This window comes from Rhipicephalus microplus, chromosome 10 (assembly GCF_043290135.1).
Source record: "Rhipicephalus microplus isolate Deutch F79 chromosome 10, USDA_Rmic, whole genome shotgun sequence".
Classification (NCBI taxonomy): domain Eukaryota; kingdom Metazoa; phylum Arthropoda; class Arachnida; order Ixodida; family Ixodidae; genus Rhipicephalus; species Rhipicephalus microplus.
Window position 1 is genome coordinate 101350600 of NC_134709.1, and position 24443 is coordinate 101375042.

The 24443-nt window shown below is 43.5% G+C and overlaps 1 protein-coding gene across 1 annotated transcript in view; it reads right to left on the reverse strand.

Moving 5' to 3' along the window:
* Positions 1-24443, reverse strand: part of LOC142774344 (prolyl 3-hydroxylase 2-like) — a 51579-nt gene that overhangs the window by 19926 nt on the left and 7210 nt on the right. Inside the window, exons 4-5 of the mRNA XM_075874735.1 lie at positions 21161-21311; positions 16864-17054 (exon numbers count right to left, since the gene is read on the reverse strand). Of these exons, the coding sequence (XP_075730850.1) occupies positions 16864-17054; positions 21161-21311 (342 nt within the window). The remainder of the gene's footprint in view (positions 1-16863; positions 17055-21160; positions 21312-24443) is intronic.

Genomic DNA, 24443 nt, shown 5'->3' on the forward strand with positions numbered 1-24443 from the left:
AAGGTCTTTCAATGACATTTTGACCACTGCTGCGTATGACTTTTATGTCAAACCTTGAACTATCTAGTGTGAAAGAAAATACTCTCTTAGATTCATTGTAAATGTCCGCAAACGCGGCGCTTGGAATGCTTTAGCACCGATAACTCAAGACTCGTGCTCTGGACTAAACCATTTATCCACGCGTTTACCGCAGGCAGGTTTGCCTCAGCGATTCTAGGGTATTCTGAAAATTAAAGTGACGATTGATTTAGCACTACAAGCAAATTAATCACACTGCACTCTGACTGCATTCATGCAAGAAAAAACACGCATGCGTTGTGCGACATTGTCAGGCAAAGTGCCCCTTGGAGTCGCATTCGCACAGATCACTGCTCAACTTCTGTTTTGTACTACAATATCAGCTTTTTGGGTAACATGCATGTAGAATGTCCAGCCGTCATAGCCTTCACTTCGATGCAAGAAACAGAGTAAAGTGTGGTTTTAAACTACTGCTAAGACACAATTTAAACATAAAGCGCACAAATAAGGACACAGAAGAACCTTCAGACGTGCGCACTTTGAATTAATGCTCTATATTTTGAAACTATATATCAAGCAGTTACATAGAAAAAAATGTGAAGCACCTCTTTTAGAAAGGCTAGAACAAATTCTAGGACCTTGAAATATGTTCGAAAAAAACATATTAGCGAAGAGAAAGCATGCCCTACCACCCAAAGAACAGAATGCAGCACCTGTGTAGCAGAAATAAAAAAAAACCGTAAACATCAAAACACACAACCTTTAAAACGTGCTTGGGAAACTTATCTTTATGTAATACGTTAGGACAAGACTGTATTTATTTATTCATTTATTTATTTATTTATTTATTTATTTATTTATTTATTTATTTATTTATTTATTTATTTATTTTACCTACTGTGGCCTTATACTATGTATATTTCAAGAGTGAGATTATAGAGTGCAAAAATAAAATCGCAGCAAAAAAGATACATGATAAGTAAAAACAATAATACATTTAAAACAATAAAGGAATTCAGCTTTTGTTATGTAATGACTTTAAACCGAAATAATCACATAATCATTCAGAGGAAGTGATCGATTGTGACCAGGTAAGCAATAGCATAATTATATTGTGTGGCAAAAAAAACTATTAATAAATCAATCTGTGCGTGCAAAAAAGACAGCAAGATTGAGCTCGTGCGAGCTGCGCGTAGAGGAAGGCTTGGAATTCGGCAAAAAGACTTTGTTTGGAATGTGATATGAACGGCTGAATGATTGATTATTACGTGTGGTTTAACATCTAAAAACCACCACTTGATTACGAGAGACGCCGTAGTGGAAGGCTCGAGAAATTTCTACCACCTGGGGTTCTTGAATGTGCATTCAAATCTGAGCACACAAGCCTACAGCATTTTCACCTCTATCGAAAATGCAGCCGCCACAGGCTGGATTTGATCCTGCGACCTGCGGGTCAGCAGCCGAGTACCTTAGCCACTAGGCCGCGAATAATTGATTATGTTGCGCAAAAATTATATTGATTCTGCATCACGACGTAGTTGAGACTCACACCGCGCTGGAATTAAACACACAAATAAAAGACACACTGAAGCACAGGTAGGACACACACGAGCGCGAACTAACAACTGTTTATTCGATGGAAATGTGACACACACATATGTAGGTTGAAAGGAGAGAAAAAAAGAAGAAAATGAAAGAGCGTGAACATGCGCACTGCCCACCAAGATAAAGCGCCCATCAGTGCTAATCAAATCCAGCCTTGTCAACTATCTAAAATGTCTACGTAAAAAAGTATATTCATTGTTTGACAAATGAATAGATGGCACACTAACACATTTGTCCTCACCAAACCTGCGCATCATGAAAGCTTCAATGATTTCTCTTTCCCTTTTGTCTTCTGATCTGGCTAAAACAATGGTCTTTTCAAAGTTCGGCTTACAATGACACTTCATGCAATGGGTAGCTAAGTTACTGGGGTAAATGATTTGCTTGCAGTTATAATCATGCTCGCGTAAACGTGAGTTAAGGCACCTACCAGTTTGCCCAACGTACCAATTTCCGCAAGGCAAAGGAGTACCATATACAACATTTGTTTCACATGGAACAAATTTGTTAACATGCCTAACCGAACATATGTGGTTGTTCCCTTGGTTGCCGCTGTTTACTTGGTGACAAAGCGAAATTAATTTGTGAGGTGCCGTAAAGGTCATGGGTATGCCATGCCTACTTGCAATTTTTTTTCAGTCCATGCGAAATGCCGTGAACGTAAGGCATAACAATAGGCCTCTCCTCTGGCTTCTCTTTTATTCCTACGTTCGTGTTGTGCGTGCTGCCGATGGTTTTTAAAAGCCTCTCGGCCAAGGCTGTGATTAAGGCATCAGGGTAATCACTGTCCCTAAGTCTATCAATCTGCTTCATCAAACTACGTGCAACCATGTGGTCACACGACTTTTGGCAGCTGTTTAACATGCACGCATGTGCAACACTTCTTTTCACAAGCTTGGAGTGACCCGAGCTGTAGCTTAACAAACTTTTATCACCTCTAACGTCATATTCCCAGCACATGTGTCCCTCACCTTGCGAAATCATGATGTCTAAAAACTTTATGCCAGAACTTGTGGGCAACTCGTAAGTGAAATCAAGACCACGAAATGTTGTTTTAAACATCGCGACAAAAACTTCGGGTTTTATGTTGGCACATTTCGACCCAGGGAAACATAATAAAAAATCATCAACGTAGCGGAAACATGCCACAACGCCGTACCCTTGCAATCGGGGTTGCAATTCACGATCTCCTTTCGCCATGTACAAATTCGATAAGATCGGCGCCAAGCACGAGCCGATGCAGATACCGTCGTTCTGAACAAAAATGGATCCATTGAATTCCACGTACAATGACTGAAGGTAAAGGCGCAGCAAATCCAAAAAACTACGAACACTAATCCCACACTCGTTTTGAAATCTAACAACCCCGTAAGTGTCAATGCCTTCCTGCACCGTAGTAATGGCCTCAGTTTGTGGGATGTTGTAGTACATGTCCTTGACGTCTATAGATATGCACGTCACTGATTGTCCCTTCTTTAGGAATTCAATAATACCGTTTGAGTTGCTCACCCCAAAAGGGTCTTCCACTGCGATGAGTTCCAACATTCCTTTGAGAAATCTAGCTAAAATGTGCTGCCAAGTACCTTTATCTTCCACGATCATCCGGAAGGGATTGTCTTGCTTGTGCGTTTTGGTAGTGAAGAAGGGTCTCAATGTGGTCCCGTTGCAACCCTTAAGGTCCTTTTCCAGCTTCTGTAGTCCCAGTCGCTTACACAAGCTAACGGCTTTTTTGTGAACATTCTGCAACGATGCGCCATTGAGATCCACTATTGAGAAGTTCTTTTCAACCGCTTCTCTAGCCTTAACCAGGTGTCGGTCTACCGCCATAACTACAAATCTTCCCGTCTTGTCCGACAATTGTAGCGTCAAATTTTGGTCTTTTAAAAATTTTACCACGTTTTTCACATTCTCGCCTCTCGGTCTGCGCAAAGGGTGTTTGTTGACACACTTGATGCCCTCTACAATGCAAGCATTCTTCACATCTTCTGGAACCCTGCGTGCCACGTCGTGAACGAAGCTCAAAAGTTTTGAAGGTTTGCAACAAGGTTGTATCGCAAATTTTGGACCTTTGTCAAGAATGGACCGTACCTCTTGTGGTAGCTCTACATCAGAAACGTTGATGTGCCCTGTCGATGCGACACTGGGTGACTTCCTCCTATTCCTGGGAAGCGACGCGAAGGACAGTCTCCATAACCGTTCCCCCAGGTTCTCGGCCGTGTCTATGAAGAAAGCGTACATCAGGCTTGACGCATTCGGAACGAGGTGTCTTGCACAAGTAGCCTTGATATGCAACCTAAAAATCCGTATTTGTCTCCAGCTCTCAGCTCTCAAAATTTTACACAGTCGTCTCGACGTCTTCTCGGTGGGTGCAATCCTGCCCAGCAATGAGGACAAGACGGGCATCGACAACCCATGCGACAAAGCATAAGAATAAACAGTTGTTAGTTCGCGCTCGTGTGTGTCCTACCTGTGCTTCAGTGTGTCTTTTATTTGTGTGTTTAATTCCAGCGCGGTGTGAGTCTCAACAATGTTCAACCAACTAGCCCCCACTCTTGCCCTTCTAACCGTCATTTCAAGTACATCGGGCTTCTATGTTCCTGACCTTCCGCCCCTTCAGCGGTTATACTTCTTCGTCAACTGCATTGCTCAAGAGAGAGCCAGAACGCGCACCTTTACTTATGCTTTGTCGCATGGGTTGTCGATGCCCGTCTTGTCCTCATTGCTGGGCAGGATTGCACCCACCGAGAAGACGTCGAGACGACTGTGTAAAATTTTGAGAGCTGAGAGCTGGAGACAAATACGGATTTTTAGGTTGCATATCAAGGCTACTTGTGCAAGACACCTCGTTCCGAATGCGTCAAGCCTGATGTACGCTTTCTTCATAGACACGGCCGAGAACCTGGGGGAACGGTTATGGAGACTGTCCTTCGCGTCGCTTCCCAGGAATAGGAGGAAGTCACCCAGTGTCGCATCGACAGGGCACATCAACGTTTCTGATGTAGAGCTACCACAAGAGGTACGGTCCATTCTTGACAAAGGTCCAAAATTTGCGATACAACCTTGTTGCAAACCTTCAAAACTTTTGAGCTTCGTTCACGACGTGGCACGCAGGGTTCCAGAAGATGTGAAGAATGCTTGCATTGTAGAGGGCATCAAGTGTGTCAACAAACACCCTTTGCGCAGACCGAGAGGCGAGAATGTGAAAAACGTGGTAAAATTTTTAAAAGACCAAAATTTGACGCTACAATTGTCGGACAAGACGGGAAGATTTGTAGTTATGGCGGTAGACCGACACCTGGTTAAGGCTAGAGAAGCGGTTGAAAAGAACTTCTCAATAGTGGATCTCAATGGCGCATCGTTGCAGAATGTTCACAAAAAAGCCGTTAGCTTGTGTAAGCGACTGGGACTACAGAAGCTGGAAAAGGACCTTAAGGGTTGCAACGGGACCACATTGAGACCCTTCTTCACTACCAAAACGCACAAGCAAGACAATCCCTTCCGGATGATCGTGGAAGATAAAGGTACTTGGCAGCACATTTTAGCTAGATTTCTCAAAGGAATGTTGGAACTCATCGCAGTGGAAGACCCTTTTGGGGTGAGCAACTCAAACGGTATTATTGAATTCCTAAAGAAGGGACAATCAGTGACGTGCATATCTATAGACGTCAAGGACATGTACTACAACATCCCACAAACTGAGGCCATTACTACGGTGCAGGAAGGCATTGACACTTACGGGGTTGTTAGATTTCAAAACGAGTGTGGGATTAGTGTTCGTAGTTTTTTGGATTTGCTGCGCCTTTACCTTCAGTCATTGTACGTGGAATTCAATGGATCCATTTTTGTTCAGAACGACGGTATCTGCATCGGCTCGTGCTTGGCGCCGATCTTATCGAATTTGTACATGGCGAAAGGAGATCGTGAATTGCAACCCCGATTGCAAGGGTACGGCGTTGTGGCATGTTTCCGCTACGTTGATGATTTTTTATTATGTTTCCCTGGGTCGAAATGTGCCAACATAAAACCCGAAGTTTTTGTCGCGATGTTTAAAACAACATTTCGTGGTCTTGATTTCACTTACGAGTTGCCCACAAGTTCTGGCATAAAGTTTTTAGACATCATGATTTCGCAAGGTGAGGGACACATGTGCTGGGAATATGACGTTAGAGGTGATAAAAGTTTGTTAAGCTACAGCTCGGGTCACTCCAAGCTTGTGAAAAGAAGTGTTGCACATGCGTGCATGTTAAACAGCTGCCAAAAGTCGTGTGACCACATGGTTGCACGTAGTTTGATGAAGCAGATTGATAGACTTAGGGACAGTGATTACCCTGATGCCTTAATCACAGCCTTGGCCGAGAGGCTTTTAAAAACCATCGGCAGCACGCACAACACGAACGTAGGAATAAAAGAGAAGCCAGAGGAGAGGCCTATTGTTATGCCTTACGTTCACGGCATTTCGCATGGACTGAAAAAAATTGCAAGTAGGCATGGCATACCCATGACCTTTACGGCACCTCACAAATTAATTTCGCTTTGTCACCAAGTAAACAGCGGCAACCAAGGGAACAACCACATATGTTCGGTTAGGCATGTTAACAAATTTGTTCCATGTGAAACAAATGTTGTATATGGTACTCCTTTGCCTTGCGGAAATTGGTACGTTGGGCAAACTGGTAGGTGCCTTAACTCACGTTTACGCGAGCATGATTATAACTGCAAGCAAATCATTTACCCCAGTAACTTAGCTACCCATTGCATGAAGTGTCATTGTAAGCCGAACTTTGAAAAGACCATTGTTTTAGCCAGATCAGAAGACAAAAGGGAAAGAGAAATCATTGAAGCTTTCATGATGCGCAGGTTTGGTGAGGACAAATGTGTTAGTGTGCCATCTATTCATTTGTCAAACAATGAATATACTTTTTTACGTAGACATTTTAGATAGTTGACAAGGCTGGATTTGATTAGCACTGATGGGCGCTTTATCTTGGTGGGCAGTGCGCATGTTCACGCTCTTTCATTTTCTTCTTTTTTTCTCTCCTTTCAACCTACATATGTGTGTGTCACATTTCCATCGAATAAACAGTTGTTAGTTCGCGCTCGTGTGTGTCCTACCTGTGCTTCAGTGTGTCTTTTATTTGTGTGTTTAATTCCAGCGCGGTGTGAGTCTCAACAATGTTCAACCAACTAGCCCCCACTCTTGCCCTTCTAACCATCACGACGTACTTAGAGAGGTTTTAGCTTTCGCTTATGCAATGCTAAAGACAACGAGAAGTATCGATAATACCTGCGAAAAATGAAACGGGCATCTCTCTTTTGAACTGCTTCCAGTCGGAATACGTCACAATGTCTGTAAGGTAACCACACCTGTGGAAGCAGAATCGCTGATATGGCAAATAAAAATAATGCAAAACATTTCTTAGCGAACTTCGGTGACTTTGAGCGCGTCCGTCCGTCCGTCCGTCCGTCCATCTATCCATCCATCTATCCATACGTCCGTCCGTCCGTCCATCCGTCCGTCCGTCCGTCCGTCAATCTATCTATCTATCTATCTATCTATCTATCTATCTATCTATCTATCTATCTATCTATCTATCTATCTATCTATCTATCTATCTATCTATCTATCTATCTATCTATCTATCTATCTATCTATCTATCTATCTATCTATCTATCTATCTATCTATCTATCTATCTATCTATCTATCTATCTATCTATCTATCTATCTATCTATCTATCTATCTATCTATCTAGCCACCAACGACTTTTAGCTCTCCTGGTCGTTTCGATAATGGTATCGATACCAAACCCAAACATGATAACAACGACATGCGTGTCATGTAACAGCATGACTACATGCTACACTCATGATAGGCTCGCGGCCATTTTGCTAGCTTCACATATGCCAAATTTGGTATTACGTGATGTCAATGGATGACGAAGGTATGTGACTGGTGCAAACATGATAATCATGAGATGCGTGTAATTGAGAACACCACTACTTGCCACAGTCAAGGCACCAATACATTTTGACGTGGCGTGGTGCGCGTGCTCGCAGGCGTTCATTTCGTTCCATCACGCCGGCGTGGCCGCGCCAGGTGCCAGTCCTGCCATATACTCGCAGGTGTGCGCCGCGCTGCGTTGCTTTGACGCATGTGCGCTTCAGCGCGTCCGGTTTCCCTCCATCACGAAAAGAGGGAGGCACCGTGTTGTCTAGGTAAGGCATCGGCACGAAATGCAGCATGTCGCATTTCGTGCCGGTTACCGTCGGGCCGTGCCGACGGACGCTGGTCTCGCCTGGCGTCAGACTATAGAGTGCTCGCGTTTCGCTAACGTAGCGCCACTGTGCGCAGCGTGCGCGCGCGTTAACGCTACATTGAAGTATATTGGGCCCTTCATGATGCGCTCACGGCCGTTTTGCTAGCTCGAAATATACCAAATTTGGTGTTACGTGATGTCAATAGATGACAAAATATATGACTGGTGCAAACATGATAATCCTGACACGCGTGTCATGTAAGAGCGTGACAACATACCACGCTTATAGAGTGCTCGCGGGGTTTCGCTAGCTCCACATATATTAAAATTGGTATCACGTGACGTGAATAGATGACAAAGGTGAACGACACATCCAAACATGATATTCATTACACGGAAGTCATGTATGGCATTAATTACCTCCACCCCGTAACGTTGTGCTGATTTTGAAGTGACATATCAACCTCTCTTATTCGTGCTTCGCATATCATCGATTCCCACTGTACATGGGTTCTACCAATTTTTTTTAAATAATGTTTATTTTTCTTGTTGCACTAAGCGAAAAATGGACGTTAAGAAATCACTAAAACGCTTTTTCTCAGCTGCGGAAACGATCAAGTCATATTAGGCACAATAATGTGCGTATAGGCGAATGCTCAAATATACCTGTTTTGCAAGGTCATTTATAAAAACTAAAATAACAAGGATCTCAGGATAGAAACTTGTGGAACTTCCAAGCCTACCTCTAGAACAGATGGTGTTGTGCAACTGAAGTCGACCTATTGAGAATGGTTATGAAGAAAACAAGGTATCCAATCAACCAGACGTGAACTTTGAAGATGACGTGTAGTTTGTGGAGAAGATTAGAATGCAGTACTGTGTCAAAAGCTTTAGAGAAGTCGTTAAAAAGTTGATTGGTTGATTGATTGTTTGATATGTAGGGTTTAACGTACCAAAACCACCATATGATTATGAGAGACGCCGTAGTGGAGGGCTCCAGAAATTTCGACCACATGGGGTTCTTTAACGTGCACCTACACCATTTCCGCCTCCATCGGAAATGCAGCCGCCGCAGCGGAGATTCGAACCCGCGACCGGCGGGTCAGCAGCCGAGTACCTTAGCCACTAGACCGCCGCGGCGGGGCGATACAAAGTTCATCGATCTGATGGCCTGGTCTAATGACACAGCTGGGTCATTTTATGCCAAATGTTCCAGCCATTTTGGCAACCATCTCAGATGTATTCGAAAAATTACAACAAGGTCGTGTGTGAATTCAGTTAGTTTACTGTACCCGATTACTTTACTCGTTATGCTGGGAGAAAGGTGTCACCCCACAGCACAGCGTGTGAGGTCGTGAAGTTTTCCTGCTTATATCCTCAAAGGCATGGCGCGCCGTCACGTATGATTAGACAAAGGAACGTCATTTACGGCATAAGTGCTGGAGGGCTTTCCCAGACGGAGGTGCACAAGTCACTGAAAAAGAACAGCTTACCATGAACGAAGAAATGCACTGACGGAGACGCTCAACAAAACGAAACCAGGCATGCCATAAATGTACGCGGACGTGCAGCACAGAACGTGGGACGATATTCTGCTATGCGTAACGTTCGCGTACAACACGACAGTGCTCGAAATAGATCATTTTTCACCTTTACGCGTTCTTTTACGCACGCAATGTACAAACCACGCTCCACGCGGTGATGCCGTGGGATAATGGCGATAAACTTGCTCTAGGCGTCAAGCAATACACTCAGTACGCTGGAGAGGATCGTTAACTGGCTAGCGTAGACATCAGTGACCACCATGACGCAGATTCGCCACGTTACAACCTTCGCCGTCAAAACGTCGCATAACACCATGGTGGCAAAGTGAGGGTGTGGACTCCTACTCCACGACCACACTTGTCTGAAAAACTTCTGAGGCGTTATTTTGGACCATACAAAGCTATCCGACGTGTGAGAAACCTCCCCTACGAAGTATTTTTGGACGGTGCAGGTTCTTCACGTCGACTCATTCGACCCTAAACTGTGCATGCGATACTACTCAAGACGTACTATACACAGCAGCACCTGTTCTTCCAAGTTATTTCTGCTAACGTGCTAAATATTCTTGTTTTCATGATTGTTAGTTGATATCCTCTTGTTTTCACAAGGCGCAGCTTTCATTACGTCCTCTTGGTGTTTCCTGGTACTAACTCTCTGATCCTCTGCGTCAGCACGTATTGTAGTTTTTGTTTTTTTCTTTGTCTTGTACAAGCATTGAGTCGATGCTTTTGAAATGAGGTCTCATTCAGCAAGGTTTCGCGTGAAAAAACCACGCATCAAAGCGGACAAAGAACTTCACTGAGCCACTCCTTCCTTGGCTGTCATTACGAGCGCTCAGAAAAAAGCGCGCCGCCGAATTCTGGCGGTCAAGCGCCAAGAGACGCCTCAAGGTCAATGCTAAAGAAGAAAACAAGCATCTTATGACTCCCCAAGTGCGCCGCCTCCTCCCTTGAAATCGTAGTTTAGCCGACCAACCTCCTCACATCAGCCGCCGAGCAAGCCCTAGAAAGATCTTCAAGGAAAGGGACGTGGTGATGTAGAGTTGCGTCACGAGTCGCGGATGGTCCTCGAAACGTCTCGCTCTTTCCCCAGCTTTGGCTGGGAATCGCGCCGACGAAAAGATTATTATTTTCTGGAATCTAGCGCGAAAGGTATTTAAGCAAGCAGCGGAGAAGAGAGATCAGGAGAAAAAGGAAGTTTGCGTCCATGTACGTAGGCAGGAGATGAAAGTTTTGCGCAAGTGTGCATAGGGTCATTCCCCCGTGTCGGCGAAGGCTTCTGTCCTCAGTGACAAAGCAGTTAATGAATAGGATATCCACCTGAAAGGTGAAGCTTGGTGCTACCAGCAGAATAATAGTGTGAGTCTACCTTCTGAGAGCGAAGACACGTCCAACAATCACAACGCGTGAGTGGCCGACGTGTTACCGGCGAAGAAGTTTGGTGCATGGAGAGCGGCTAATCGAAGACGCGAGGTTTCCTGAAAAAGAAACTTCGGGGGCAGCAGATCGCCAACAGCGCTGGACTTTGAGTGAGTGATTCCTGGAAGATTATCATTGAGACTTCGTTCCAAGGACTTTGGACCGAATAAGTTTTCGAACTCTTTAGTCTTTAAGCGTCTTGGTCGTTCCATGCATGTGATTGCATTGGAGCGCGTATACTTGTTTGTGTGCGTTGTTTCGAATGTAGCTGATTGTATTGGGTAGTACGTTGTTTGATTAGTGACATATTGTACTGAACTACTGTTGAGTGTGCATATTGGTGTACAGTTTGATCTGCCATATTTGAGAATATAATTTTGTTTTGTTTATAAACTCTGGGCTCTGACTTGTTCTTTGCGTCACAGCCGGCATCCGCTGGCGCGCTAAATAGGACCACTTATAAATTGTCCACGCTTTCGTGGTGCGGTTCGGCGGGCCGATAATTTGGCCTTTGGAATTATCCCAGCGATCGCCCCCCTTATTAACGGGACCTGTGACATTGAACTGGCTCAAGGAGCAGTACAACGCGAGGTTGTCTTGAGGGTGAAAACATGGTGCTTCAAATCTTTCCCAATTTGTTTTAAATATTGCTTATGGACCTTCCATAGCAGAGTGAATGTTGAACTCGCAGCCGACGACATATTTCTTTTTTCAAATACGCGAAAAGTACTTTTGGGGGAGCCTAGGTCGGCTAGGAGGTGAAGAAGTGTTACAAGCTGTAAATGCACAGAAGCAAAGCTAGCAAGGGCTACCTCGAATGGTATCCGCACACGCACCAGTTTTTCTTTAGGTTTTGTCAGCATATACAGCTAGGATACCAGCCGCAGCATTATTCGTTCTCTGCTCATAAAGTTCATTCTGACTCTAAATATTGTAACGGGAAGCCACCAAAAGACGAGTACCTTGAAGAATACGCTGACTATTTGGAGACTGTTTGATGCAGCATCCTTATAGTGAAGTTCCCGATTATTCTTCTGTAAATACGCTCAACTGCCGCCTCTCATCTGCACCACTTTGCGTAACATTTTGATGAATGTGTGAGCCATTGATCCCTGTATACTCGTTTGTAACCGCGAGGGGTACCTTATCTTGCTTAGCGGGGCTTAACTAAAGCGGCTCACTGACCGTAGTCGTAACGTTCTCTCTACAACTATCGCTACATCTAATGTTCCTGCGAAACTCAACACAAATTGAGCGCCTAGCGCCATTCTCAAGCGAATGGTTTCACGAACCAGCTCTAACGTAATCATCAAAAATATGATGTCTATGTACGTGTCGAATCATCACCCCGGCTGAGACATCACTCTACCTTACGCTACGTTCGGCAGGCCTTCTCGATATGACCCTGCTGCATTTCCTTCATTTTATATACTGAATGCTCAGGAACCAATTCTACCCTGATAATATTCTTTCTTTGCCTGCACCACAACGACCGAGTATGTGCGCAATGCAATACCTCCTGGACATCGTGCGTGCTACCTTGTCCATACACAGGTTGCTACTTCACACTTCACAGCGGCATAATCATTACGTCCGTTACCGCGACGCAGAGTTCTTGCCTGCAGCGCTCATGCTCCTGAGGTGGCCTTCTCGTACCGTAGAAGTTTTCTAGAAGCTCCTTTCAAGATACATGATGATCTAAGACGTCATCCTGCAAGTGACACCCATAGCCCATACGTTCACCCTGGACGATTCTCTTTCACTCCTTGCAGCGGCGTCAAGTGACATCGCGCACGCCTACTTCAGTGTAGTAGAATCCTAGGCTGAATCTTAATGCTGCAGGACGGAGTTTTATTTCTGGTTTGAATGCCATGATGGGTCATCTAGAGAAATATGCGTTGAATGATGACTATGAATCAGACACGGCTTTGTGCCGCTGCTCTAGGGTGAAGTGCGTGAGCCATCATCATCATCATTATTATCAGCCTTACTACGCCCACTGCACGAAAAAAGCGTCTTCCATGTCCCGGTCCTATGCTCTTTTGCTGCCACGTTATACGTGCAAACTTCTTAATCTCATCTGCCTATCCAATTTTCTGCCTCCCCTTTATGCATTTGCCTTCTCTTGAAATTTATTCAGTGCCTGAGTACTCTCTGTAAATAGAGTTCTTATAGCCTCTTGTATGCGTCTCTACAAACTGTCGTCAACGTAGCAATAGCTTTTAGTCTCACGGAGCCGAACACGAAGAGTGGAGAACGCATCTTTCAAATGTTACAGAGAAACCAGAAATTACAGCAGTAGAAACTTGGATGCGTCTCGATTGTAGACAAATGGCAGAGCCTCATATTTGTATGCAGCTTGACCTTAGCAGCTTGACCATTTGCACGCAGTGCTTGGATGGTGTTTTCTTTGACACAATCTTGCACCACTTAAGGGCATGCGTAAACAACCCTCTGGTTTTCCGCAGTACTTGAATTCTTAGGCTATTGCATTAACAGCGACGTATAGGCACAGCTCAATTAGTTTTCTCATGGTCGAATGCTTAGTAGTACAAATCATTCAAGTTTTCTTCTAACCCTCACGTTGGCGGACGTGAAACGCTTTTCAGTGTAACAACTTCACAAATAGACACAGGAAGTAATGATTTAACTTTTGCACTTAAAGGCGTAATTTTCATTAAAAAAGCAAGTACTTTTTTACTGACGTCATATCTGTGACAGCAGTTATTTCAGTGAGCGTTTTTTAGAGGTCGGCATAAAACATACTAGAGGGGCCTTGATATATTTTTTCAAGTAGTAATCGAATGGCTTCACTAATGAACTTGGTTGCATCGCGAATAGTCTGTCTCGGAAAATTGTAGATGTAAAATACAGGCTGATATATAAGAGTTAGTCGCACGCTTCAAGCTCTCTTTTTGGCATTTCCATCCAGTGAACGTGGCGAAAGCTACGCTAGGGGTAAAAACAAGAGGGCAAGACGCCACGTCCATGCGCCAGGTAAGTCACGACCTTTGGAACTTCTCTTACTGCATGAATACCCGGGTAACCTTGTGTAGTCGTATAATCTTTGTAATTCGGGAACTATAGAGCTCACTATGAAGGCCCTCAATGTTGCGAAAAATGAAAACATGCGAATTCACCATAGAAGACCCACCAGTCACGGCTTCGTTGGCTTCCATCGTCACTGTATTAAAAGCTTCCGAAGTTGTTTTTGTTCCTAAACGGCGTGCTCTTTTATTAATATTTGGTGGATTGCGCGACAGACGTATTCTTTTAAAAATTAGAAGCGAACGCTGTGCGTGGGGTAGAGTAGGTTTTATTATTCTCGTGAAGCAACGATATTTGCCGACGACGCGCAAGCGCAACAACACCTTGAACTGCGAGCGCCGTCTGGTGCCCTGTTTCCGTGAACTCATATTTAAGCAACCTTTAAGTAAACAGTGCCCTACATCGGAGAACATCGCAGAAATCGTGAAGTGCATGCCGCTATGTACTGCCTAGTGCAACTGGCCTTGGCTGGAGTTTTTCTAAGCGCACTTGATTTAAGTATAGCGCCGTACAGTGCAACACACCACAAAAAAAATCAATATTTTGCGCATATATGTACTCGGTACCGGCGAGTATCAGGGTTCTCGACTGTCCTTCGCATATGCACTTTCCATTCTGTTATTTTTTTATTGTGAACGCTTTTCGCAGATAATTGCTGATGACGACAGATGCCCACGACTATACGCGCTGATTGACTTTTTTTATCGCTTGCCTTCTACTTTATGCAATTTCTATTGTTATCTTTACGAAGAAAGTAGTATCAAAGTATGGGCGCGGCCAAGTTGATCTTCAATTTATATTAACAGTTCCCTTTTTGTACTGTATTCCGGTCACTGGGGCTACAAAGAGTAGTTGAGGAAGGCGCAATGTTTTCGTACAAATTAACATTTTATTTTGCTGCTTACTGGAAATAAAATGTGGAGAATGCTTGCGTTTGTGCTTTTTATGAGTAATCAGCATGATCGGAAACCTCCAGCAGACGCGACAGCCTCAGAAGGACGGTGCGTCAGAAAGCAATAGATTCATCTATGGAAGTGACATTTTTTTCTGCCATTAGCTGAGGAGTAAAGAAGGGCTTGAGCGAGCACAAGTCTTTTCGCTTTTGTCTCATTGGGAAGGATCGACTTCTACATAACACTCAGATTCTTCAAACTTGCTTCAAGAAGGCATTGTCGCACTAGTTCTTTGTTTACGATGAGGTCAACCATATCTCTGACTTGAAGCTGTCATGAAGGAATTGGCATTGTAACCCCCACCAAGACGGCGTCCTCTCTGGTTGTCTTGCGGTCATTTTTTTTCTGCATTGTCAATTCACCCGTCGATTCTAAGCGCATGCAGGATTTTGTTAACAGTGGCTTGCGTTATACCGAACATTTTTTCCATGCCCCTCTGTGTCCTCTCTTGCATTAACATATACCCTTCACTCCCTCTCTTACCTCTTTAGACACCCGAGGAGGCATAGCTGACATAGCGTGAGTGGTACAGTTGATTCACATGACACGGACCTTACTTATAACCCCATGCTAAAATCACAACGCCTTCTTAGGACTTTGGCACGTGCGATGCAGCTAATTCCTTATCTACTCAGAAAGCATTATCTTGCCCATTATTGTGTGTCGGAAAGAGCGTCATAACTGGGCGTGTCTCAAGTTCCTCGACTCTGAAGGTTTCATGCCCCTATGTATGGCCTTAAAAGATAAAACAAGAACCAAAATGCAGCAGCACGAAGTACCGGAATCAATTGAGCCTAGCAAAACAGTCCAGCCGATGACACTTCCACTGGGCAGCACCTAGCACACCTGTATGTCTACGCTCCAGCATACACTTCAGCATGTCTGTGATGTGATCCGCTGTAGGATCCTGTTTACCGAAAGACTACTCCCATATCTGTTCAAGAAAAGAGCATATCGGATGGCGCTCGCATTTCAGGGTGTTTTGCGTAATTGCGCGTCATCCGGCAGATCTCTCTACTTCACAAGTATATGCAAAGTTATTGTCGAAATATTGTAAGGGCATAACGCGTATGCAACTGGGCACCCCCATTTACTAAAATCGCTGTCTTGACTCGTGATTGCACGTTACACCGATCCCTCGCATCATGAGTGCTCAGTGTTCCTCCACAGTACCTAAACACTTGGATGCATTTGTCTGGCTGAGCACTTGACCTTTAGGTGGTGCCACAACGAAAGCAATGTACAACCTCGGAAGAGAACAGCGCTTCGAGAGAGGTAATAGTGCACTTGAAGTTGTAAAAGACTGTGTCTATTTAGGACTGGTAATAACCACGGAGCCAAACCACGAGACTGAAGTAACTAAAAGAATAGGAATGGGGTGAAGCTCATTTGGCAAGCACTCTCAAATCATGACAGGGAGATCGCCACTATCCCTCAAGAGGAAGGTACATGGCAGCTGCATCTTGCCGGTACTTAGTTACGGTGCAGAAGCCTGGGGACTTACAAACACGGTTCAGCCTAAATTGAGGACGACGCAGCGAGCGATGGAAAAGAAAATGATAGGTGCAACCTTAAGAGACAAGGAGAGAGCAGAGTGGATTAGGGAACAAACCGGGGTTAAGGATATCATAGTTGAAATCAAGAAGAGGAAACGGACATGGGCCGTGTATGTAGCACGTAGACAGGATAAATTCTGGTCATTAAGGGTAACTAACTTGATTCCTAAAGAATGCAAGTGGGTTAGGGGGAGACAGAAGGTTAGGTGGGCAGATTAGATTAAGAAGTTTGCGGATATAAATTGGCACAGCAAGCACAGGACCGAGTTGACTGGCGGAACATGGGAGAGGCCTTTGTCCTGCCGTGGACGTAGTCAAGCTGATGATGACGATGATGATGATGATGGACCGTTCAGGACAGTGCTGCTCTTCACTAGCGCGGTAACCAGAATGTGATGAAAATCTTCAATATAAGCAAAACTGCTGCAGTTATGAGTATACCATCAGTTTGAAGTCTACGCACCCGTACGCTTGTGCGAGGTGTGGTGGCGAACACTAGCTCCCCGCCGTGTGCGTCGTCGTTCAGGTAGACAGCGGCACTGAAGTCGCGCCAGCCGAAATCCAAGTTCAACACCGGGCAGCTGGCGTTGTCCTGGTACTGGCAGTTGTCCGCGTGTATCTGGTGGCTCATATCAGTCCTGTTTAGCGTCGAATCTGCGCTGACATAACAATTCTTTAGTACATGGCGATAAGGAAAACTTGAGAGTGGGCTAGTTGGTTAAACATGATCGTTTATTACGCAAGCTTTACAAAACAGAACTGAAGACAGTGACAAAAGAAGTTAAAACACATCAGCGTAAACAGCTGTTTAATACGAAGGTGAACATGATATATCTACAGAAGCTTGGGCAGCTGTCGGAACGTGTGTGGTTTATGCATGAACATGATGTTTTTATACCTAATAAGCAGTTGTTGGATTGCACTGATTCGTTTTAAACTTGTTTCGTCACTGTCTACAGTTCTCGTTTTGTAAAGTTTGCGCAAGAAACGTTTATAATACAAGATGACACTCCAGGCAAAAGGTGTACCTGCCTTCACTACTTATAGAAAACGTGTTTCATGAATGCAACGTCATTAAGCACGTCAAAAAATTTCATAGATCGTTAGATGCACAACGTCATAAAAAGCAAGAGAGCATATTTCAATACGCGAGCTCACGACAAAAAAAAATCACAGCATATCTACGGAGTGATTGATGATGAGTGAGGCAAAGCGTCCGTCCATCTGTCGATCTTTCCTTTTTTCTGTTTGTCAGTTTGTCTGGTTGAAACATGTCCATTGTCCATCCGTCCGTGTATCTGTCTGTCTCTCTGTCTGTCTGTCCATCCGTCCGTCCGTCTGTCTGTCTGCGTATGTCTATCTCTGTCTGTGCGTCCGTCTGTCAACTACACAAATTACTATACGGAATCCACTAACGCCACCTAGTGTGTTATTTACAAGGACATTTGCACACAAGTCTATTGAGCGATTCGTAAACTAGAGGTGGTTATATACTACTACTACTACTATTACTACTACTACTACTACTACTACTACTATTACTACTACTACTGCTACTGCTACTACTACCAGTACTACTACTACTGCTACAGAGGTGGCAACGACCTACAGTCTAAACAGCTTCACCAATTGAGAGTCTATATGAATGTGTATGCCAGACTTACTCTCGTAATTTAACCAGCGGGTCGGTGACAAATGCTAGAGCTATCGTTACAGTGCTCGGCTGCTGATTGAAGTGATGGTTTCAGTCAGATTCATGGCCATCGCCTTTCCATCTGGTCGAAACACCATAGGGGTTTCAAAAACTGCCGATGACCTGGTCATAACTGTATTCGCGCTTGTATATTTCTTAAATTTCTTAAATATATACGTGGGCTAGACAGGTAAACTTATTCTCAAGCTTTTTCTCCATGAGAAAAGCCTTTTCTCCATGATACACGGTGGTGTATCACGGAGAAAAGTATTTCTACCCAAAGAGGTCCTCGGATATGACGGCTGAACAATAACTGTATTTCAGTTTGAATACCGAAGTTTCTGCAATTCTTGAAGGTATTGTTGATGTTTCACGCATACCTACGTAAAATATTTTGGAGAAATAGCTTACCTATGATATATGAGAATGACCTTCGTTCAAATGGTGACGTTGGCTGATATTTATATCAACCCCTCTCCACCCCCCCCCCCCCCCCCCCCTTGCAACCGTATTTTACAATGTCTCTGCCCTTGAAGGCTTGAATCTTGAGGAAGCAGCGTGCTGGTTGAGGTGATCTGTACAGTATGCGACATCAGTTCTTTCTTAAAAGTTGTGGAAGCATTTCATAGAAATGGCCCATCAGTATACTTTGGCTTTGGCACGTGGAAACCGAAAGTTTTCTGTTGCTGAAATTATCCGTAGTGTGAGAGCACTTCCACAAAATAACAAACATTTGGCACTTAGGGCTTCCCTTATGCAGTCAAGTTGAGCTTTAACGCAGTACGAAGTTTGTGAACGTGACAGTGCATGCAATGTGTTTCTTCAGTACGAATTGCATTCTGTTCGTGTATATCGAGTTTTAGGGTACCTAACGCAATCACGTATATTCTGGTACATATGAAACACCCCTCTCTGGATAGCAGTGTTTTTATCTGGGCAAGGTTTTACAAAATCTCAACTTTATCAATCGTTTCTTGTTTTTACAAAGCTGATCTTGTAGAATGAGATCCTACTATTAAAAATATCAACTCAAAACTTCTTAAACATGCCTAAGATTTTCTAGCACTCTCTTGACCGAAAAATTTGCCGCTGGACTGCAAGCTCGGAAAGGTTGTACCAATACACAAGTCTGGTAACAAGCACTCCACCCATAACTGTCGGCTCATTTGTCTAACAAGCATTCTGTGTAAGGTACCGGAACATGTACGACACTCGCTTATAGCTAAAATTTCAGAATCCTATTAATTTTTTTACATCAGCCCAACATAACTTAAGGCGTACATTTTCCTGTGAAACCCAATTGCTTCTTTTACTTCATCATCTGCACATCATTTTTGGTAAACAATGCCGAATAGACTCTATCTTCCTATATTTTGTAGATGCATTAAAAATTAAATGAAGCTTTCCTAATGTAAAGCTTTTCTTTCTGAACCTCCACTCTAAAGTTCTGGCATGGCTCGGTTATTGTCTCAAAAACCGTCTCTATGACGTCATCGTTAACGGTCTTGACTCGCCAAAAACCAGCGTGACATCGGGTGTACCACAAGGCTCAGTTTTGGGTCAACTTCTGTTATTGATATATATTACTGACCTACCTGACATCGTCTTCTATTTTGTGCATTTGTATGCCAACGACTGTGTGATTTACAGAGAAATACGTACCGATAACAATCAATACATCTTGAATACAGACTTAAATTGCTTCTAAAAATAAAGCTTCACATATGCAAGCTAATAACTGTTTCCTGAGAATAAAATAGCTCGCCATCATATAAACTCGGTGACCACCAACTTTACCATGTGTCGTCCTATCGGTACTTGGCCGCTACCGTTTCTTTCAATATAACATGGAATATTAGCGTTAACGGTGACCATGCTAACCGTAAATTGGGATACAAATGTCGAAATTTTAGCAAAGCTCCACCCTCCCTTATGATGCTTCTTTATAAAACTGTTGTGCGCTGAAAATCACAATGCGCTGTTTTAATCAGGAACCCTCACTACGTAAACGTAATTAGATCTCTTAAACTAATTGGAAATCATCTACCATGCTTTATTTTCTCTGAAGAAAGATACACACCAAGCGTAACAACAATGAAGCACCATTTGTCGCTGCCAGTCTGCTTATTAATAAGTCGCAAGTACTTCTGTCGTTGCCTTTTCAACAAGATATACCATCGTCTATCCCTACGTGTAGAGCTCACTACGCCTCCCACTTATTCATCTCATATTGATCACAAAGAGAAGACTAAAGGTATTTTCGGAACACTAAGCCGTTTTCTTGCTCCTTCATAGCTGTTACATCTGATGATTCGAACTAGCTACCCGGTGTCATCTTTTTTATCTCTGACCACTCTCTTTTCTGTAAGGCCTTATCAGCTCACCTGCTTCGAGATAGCTCCTCCTAGTCTCCTGATGTATTCTCCCTTCCTCTAGCTTTCTTTCGACGTGTATCGAGATGCTAGAATTTTATTTTGTTGTTTTTTGCTTCTTTTGCTGCAGTTTTGTCATGTTGACCTTTTGCCGCTGGTACTGTAAATTTTTTCCGCGTTTGCTGTGTGTATTTCTTTTATTCGCGTTTCAGTTTCGTTGTGTTTGATCGAGTAGAGGTTGTATTTTTTGTCTTGGCTTTGTTTCTTACTTTGTTATGCACATTTTATTTGTTTTGAGTTTTTATATGTGTTAACCCGCTCTCCTTCGTAATGCTTTAGTGATTGAGGGTAACAAAATACATAAATAGATAAATGATTAAATGAATGACAACATATTTAGAAAAAGCTTCCTAGCAAACAGCTTCCTGTCAACTTATATTTAATATCACTATGTTTAGAAAAAATCTGTGTACTGGGTCTATTTTAGGCGCCTAAGTTGTGGTTGCGACAATATTAAAAATGCCTATGGATGACGTATGGCAGAAACGAATACCAGGTTACTTAATACTACTATAGTATTATGCAATCGCTGAATTTAGCTAAAGTACGGATCTAATTTGCAGGTGAAAAAACACCACTGGTCTGAGTTTTCGGAATTAAACTTGGAATTCAGAATGAGGCATATTGAGACCAACCTTCTTCCGCAGTTCTGCAATTCACCTGAACCAGATGCATGTAGAGCCTTCTTTTGAGCCGAAAGTAGGCCTCGGTATAAAGCCGGGCCCTGTCCGACACCGCCAGGATGACCTTCATAGCTATCGCGGTCTCGGCCGAGCTTTGCAATTCCTGCGGAGGTTAATCAATCGCTATTGGTAAAAGCTACATCATTAATTGACGAGCACAGCCTGTAAAATGACGTGCATCATGTTTATTGATTTATAGTTTAGTGAGCTCAACAGAATAATGAAATAGAAGTTTTCATAAATGCAGAACACATAGAGAACTTCAGCATTTACAGAAGTTACGACATTTTTCAGAGTTAACATTACAACGTTTCCGCTGTAAACGTAGTGTACGTAAAACGTGACGGAGGTATTCGACACCTCCTTCGAGGTTAATTGAGTGTTGATTTGAACGCGGTTTCTTATTGCGTAGCCAAAACTTTGTAAAATGGCTTGGTTAGCCTTCAAACAGGATTGACGACCAAATATCACAGATATCTTTGCCCAGAAGCATGGGTTGTGTGGCCAGCTGGTACGATATAGTATTCAACCTAAACTGAATTTCGGACGGGACACCAAAAAAGATGCATGCAAGACGAACGCAGACAAACTGATTTATTGAAACCACTCATTTTTGCCTTCTGGAACAATGCACGCTAGTCATGACTGCGTGACACTAGTACACCTGGATAGACCCCCTTCTGAGTTAAAAATCAAACCTCTTTAAGAGATAGATGTTTCTATGATGCACTTACACAGGCCATGCCTTGCTATTCACGACGCTTCCAGGATATTAAGTGCTCTTCTACTTTTTGGCACAAGTCTGCACTTGCAGGTGCTTTACACTGTCATTGTCTAGTGAAATATAATGTTTCATTAAACACTTATAATACTTCTTCCAGACTGATTGATATCTGGGGTTTAACGTCCCAAAACCACCATATGATTATGAGAGATGCCGTAGTGGAGGACTCTGGAAATTTCAACCACCTGGGGTTCTTTAACGTGCACCAAAATCTGAGCACACGGGCCTACAACATTTCCGCTTCCATCGGAAATGCAGCCGCCGCAGCCGAGATTCGATCCTGCGACCTGCAAGTGAGCAGCCGAGTACCTTAGCCACTAGACTACCGTGGCGGGGCAATACATCTCCCAGTCAGCTCGGCTTAACTACACCATGAGTTAGAGGGAATTAACAGACAACTTCCCTTTGATGAGGTACATACACGAGTCCGTGTTTTATGACACATCCATCTTTCTTTCGTTTTGCTGTGATAGAAATGTCGATCGATAACTGATATGTGAGGTTTAACGTCCCAAAACTACCATATGGTAATGAGAAACGCCGTAGTGGAGGGCTCCGAGGATTTAGATAAACTGGAATTCTTTGACGCACAGCCAAATTTTAGCAAACGGGCCTACAGCACTTTCGCCTCTATCGAGAGCGCGGCCACCACAGCCGGGATTCGATCCCTTGACCCTGATAGAAATCGCGCACGAACGCCGTCAGGTCGATTGTGCATCAGTCATCTCGTCTCCCCAACAGGATTACTTCATCAAATATATTGAAGCTGCTCAGAATTGTGCAGCTTGCTTTGCTGCCCACGACTACAACAGAATACCTAGTGTAACAAAAGTCAATCATTTACTTTCAATCGCACACCTTCAGACACGTAGGGACATTGCTGTAATCTGCTTACTGTACCAACCAAAATGGGGTAGTCGTCAAACCACACTCCCTCTTGTAAAACGACGTTGCTTTTTGAGCCGTGTCCCTGAAACAGGGTTTCCCGACACGAACGTGAAGATACGAGAGCGTTAACTTTTACAAGTGAACTAACCTTCATTTTAACTTATACATTTCCCGCAAAGAAGTGCTTTACCAAAGTAACTCATTCTGTCTTGCTGCTGTGCTGCTACTAGTTGTCGCTGGTTATTATTTTGTACAGCAACTTTGTCTTCTTGTGTAAATATTTACCAGAAGTGTTTTTTGCAGACACATAAATCACGTCATTGCCCTTGCGTGCCTTACTGCATTTCTTTCCAAGTTATTTGATGAATTTCAAGTCCATTTTTTCTCTTGCAGTATAAATTTGATATGTCTTGCACCGTTTTCTAGTGTCTTGCATCAATTTCAAGTCCATTGTAAAGCATCTTGTGTTTCACATATGTTTCGACTATAGCAATGGTTATATACCACGACCAGAAGGTAAGATAGTGCTAGGGCCTATGGAACTTCACCCCTAAAACACGCAGTTAAAAGCGCAGGCACGCTGACTACGTGGGCAGTACGCCCCTTTCATCAACTTGTAGAGCGGCGGGCATCTTACCCAGTTATGTTGGGGCAGGTTCTTGAGAACAATGTCGGCTGATGGACTCTGGTGATATTACATTCGAAGATATGGTGACTTCCCATTTCTTCTTCAGAAGTGCCAGGGTGGCCGTTTGAACAAGCGCGCAATCGTGTCATTTTTTGTTCTTTTTTCTTTCAATCTTATGCATGTCGTTCTTTGTTCTCAACCGACGCGAAGTGAGGAGTGCTGTAGCAAACCTTTCCTTCTTCCAACAGCTTTGAGCAATCGCTACTCCGGAATTAGAATAACTCCTCAATCATTCCACACTTTCGCGGCCCGAGAATGGAATTAGAATGAAATGGGAACAAGGCATGAAGGAACGAAATTGGAATGGAATTAAACACATTTTGCTAGAGAGAATGAAAAAAAAAACGTCTACGCGCTGTTTTTCAAGCGTCATCATTAGTAAACCAGACGTTGAAACTTCGCAATAGAGCAGTATTTTTTAAATGACCTGGCGATTGAAAGCATGATGCATTCATAAGCAACCCATCTTCTAAAATGATGTCCCCATACAGAATCTGTTACACCAGTGTTTTTTTCCATTCTTTGCGTAGCTTCTGCTCCATGCGGTCGGTATCCGTTATGGGAAACTATGAGTAACCTTCGAAACAAAAAAGACATTGAATACCTGCATTCAGGCGAACGCAGTCAGTTCTCTTCACCCATTTAAAGCTTGCTAGGCGCGCTTGACAAGCGTGAGTGCTGATGAGCAGTGCGTGGCAGTGTTTCGCATTTGATGCAAGGGCACAAAAGGACCAAACGGTGTACTGTTCTGTATATTACCAGCATATCTATTCAGGGTTTTATTTCTTATTAATCAAACCCCTATATCAACGACCCTTCTAGAATTGTAGGAATTGACGCGTCTTCTCTATGTTCACGACCGCTCCAACCACGTG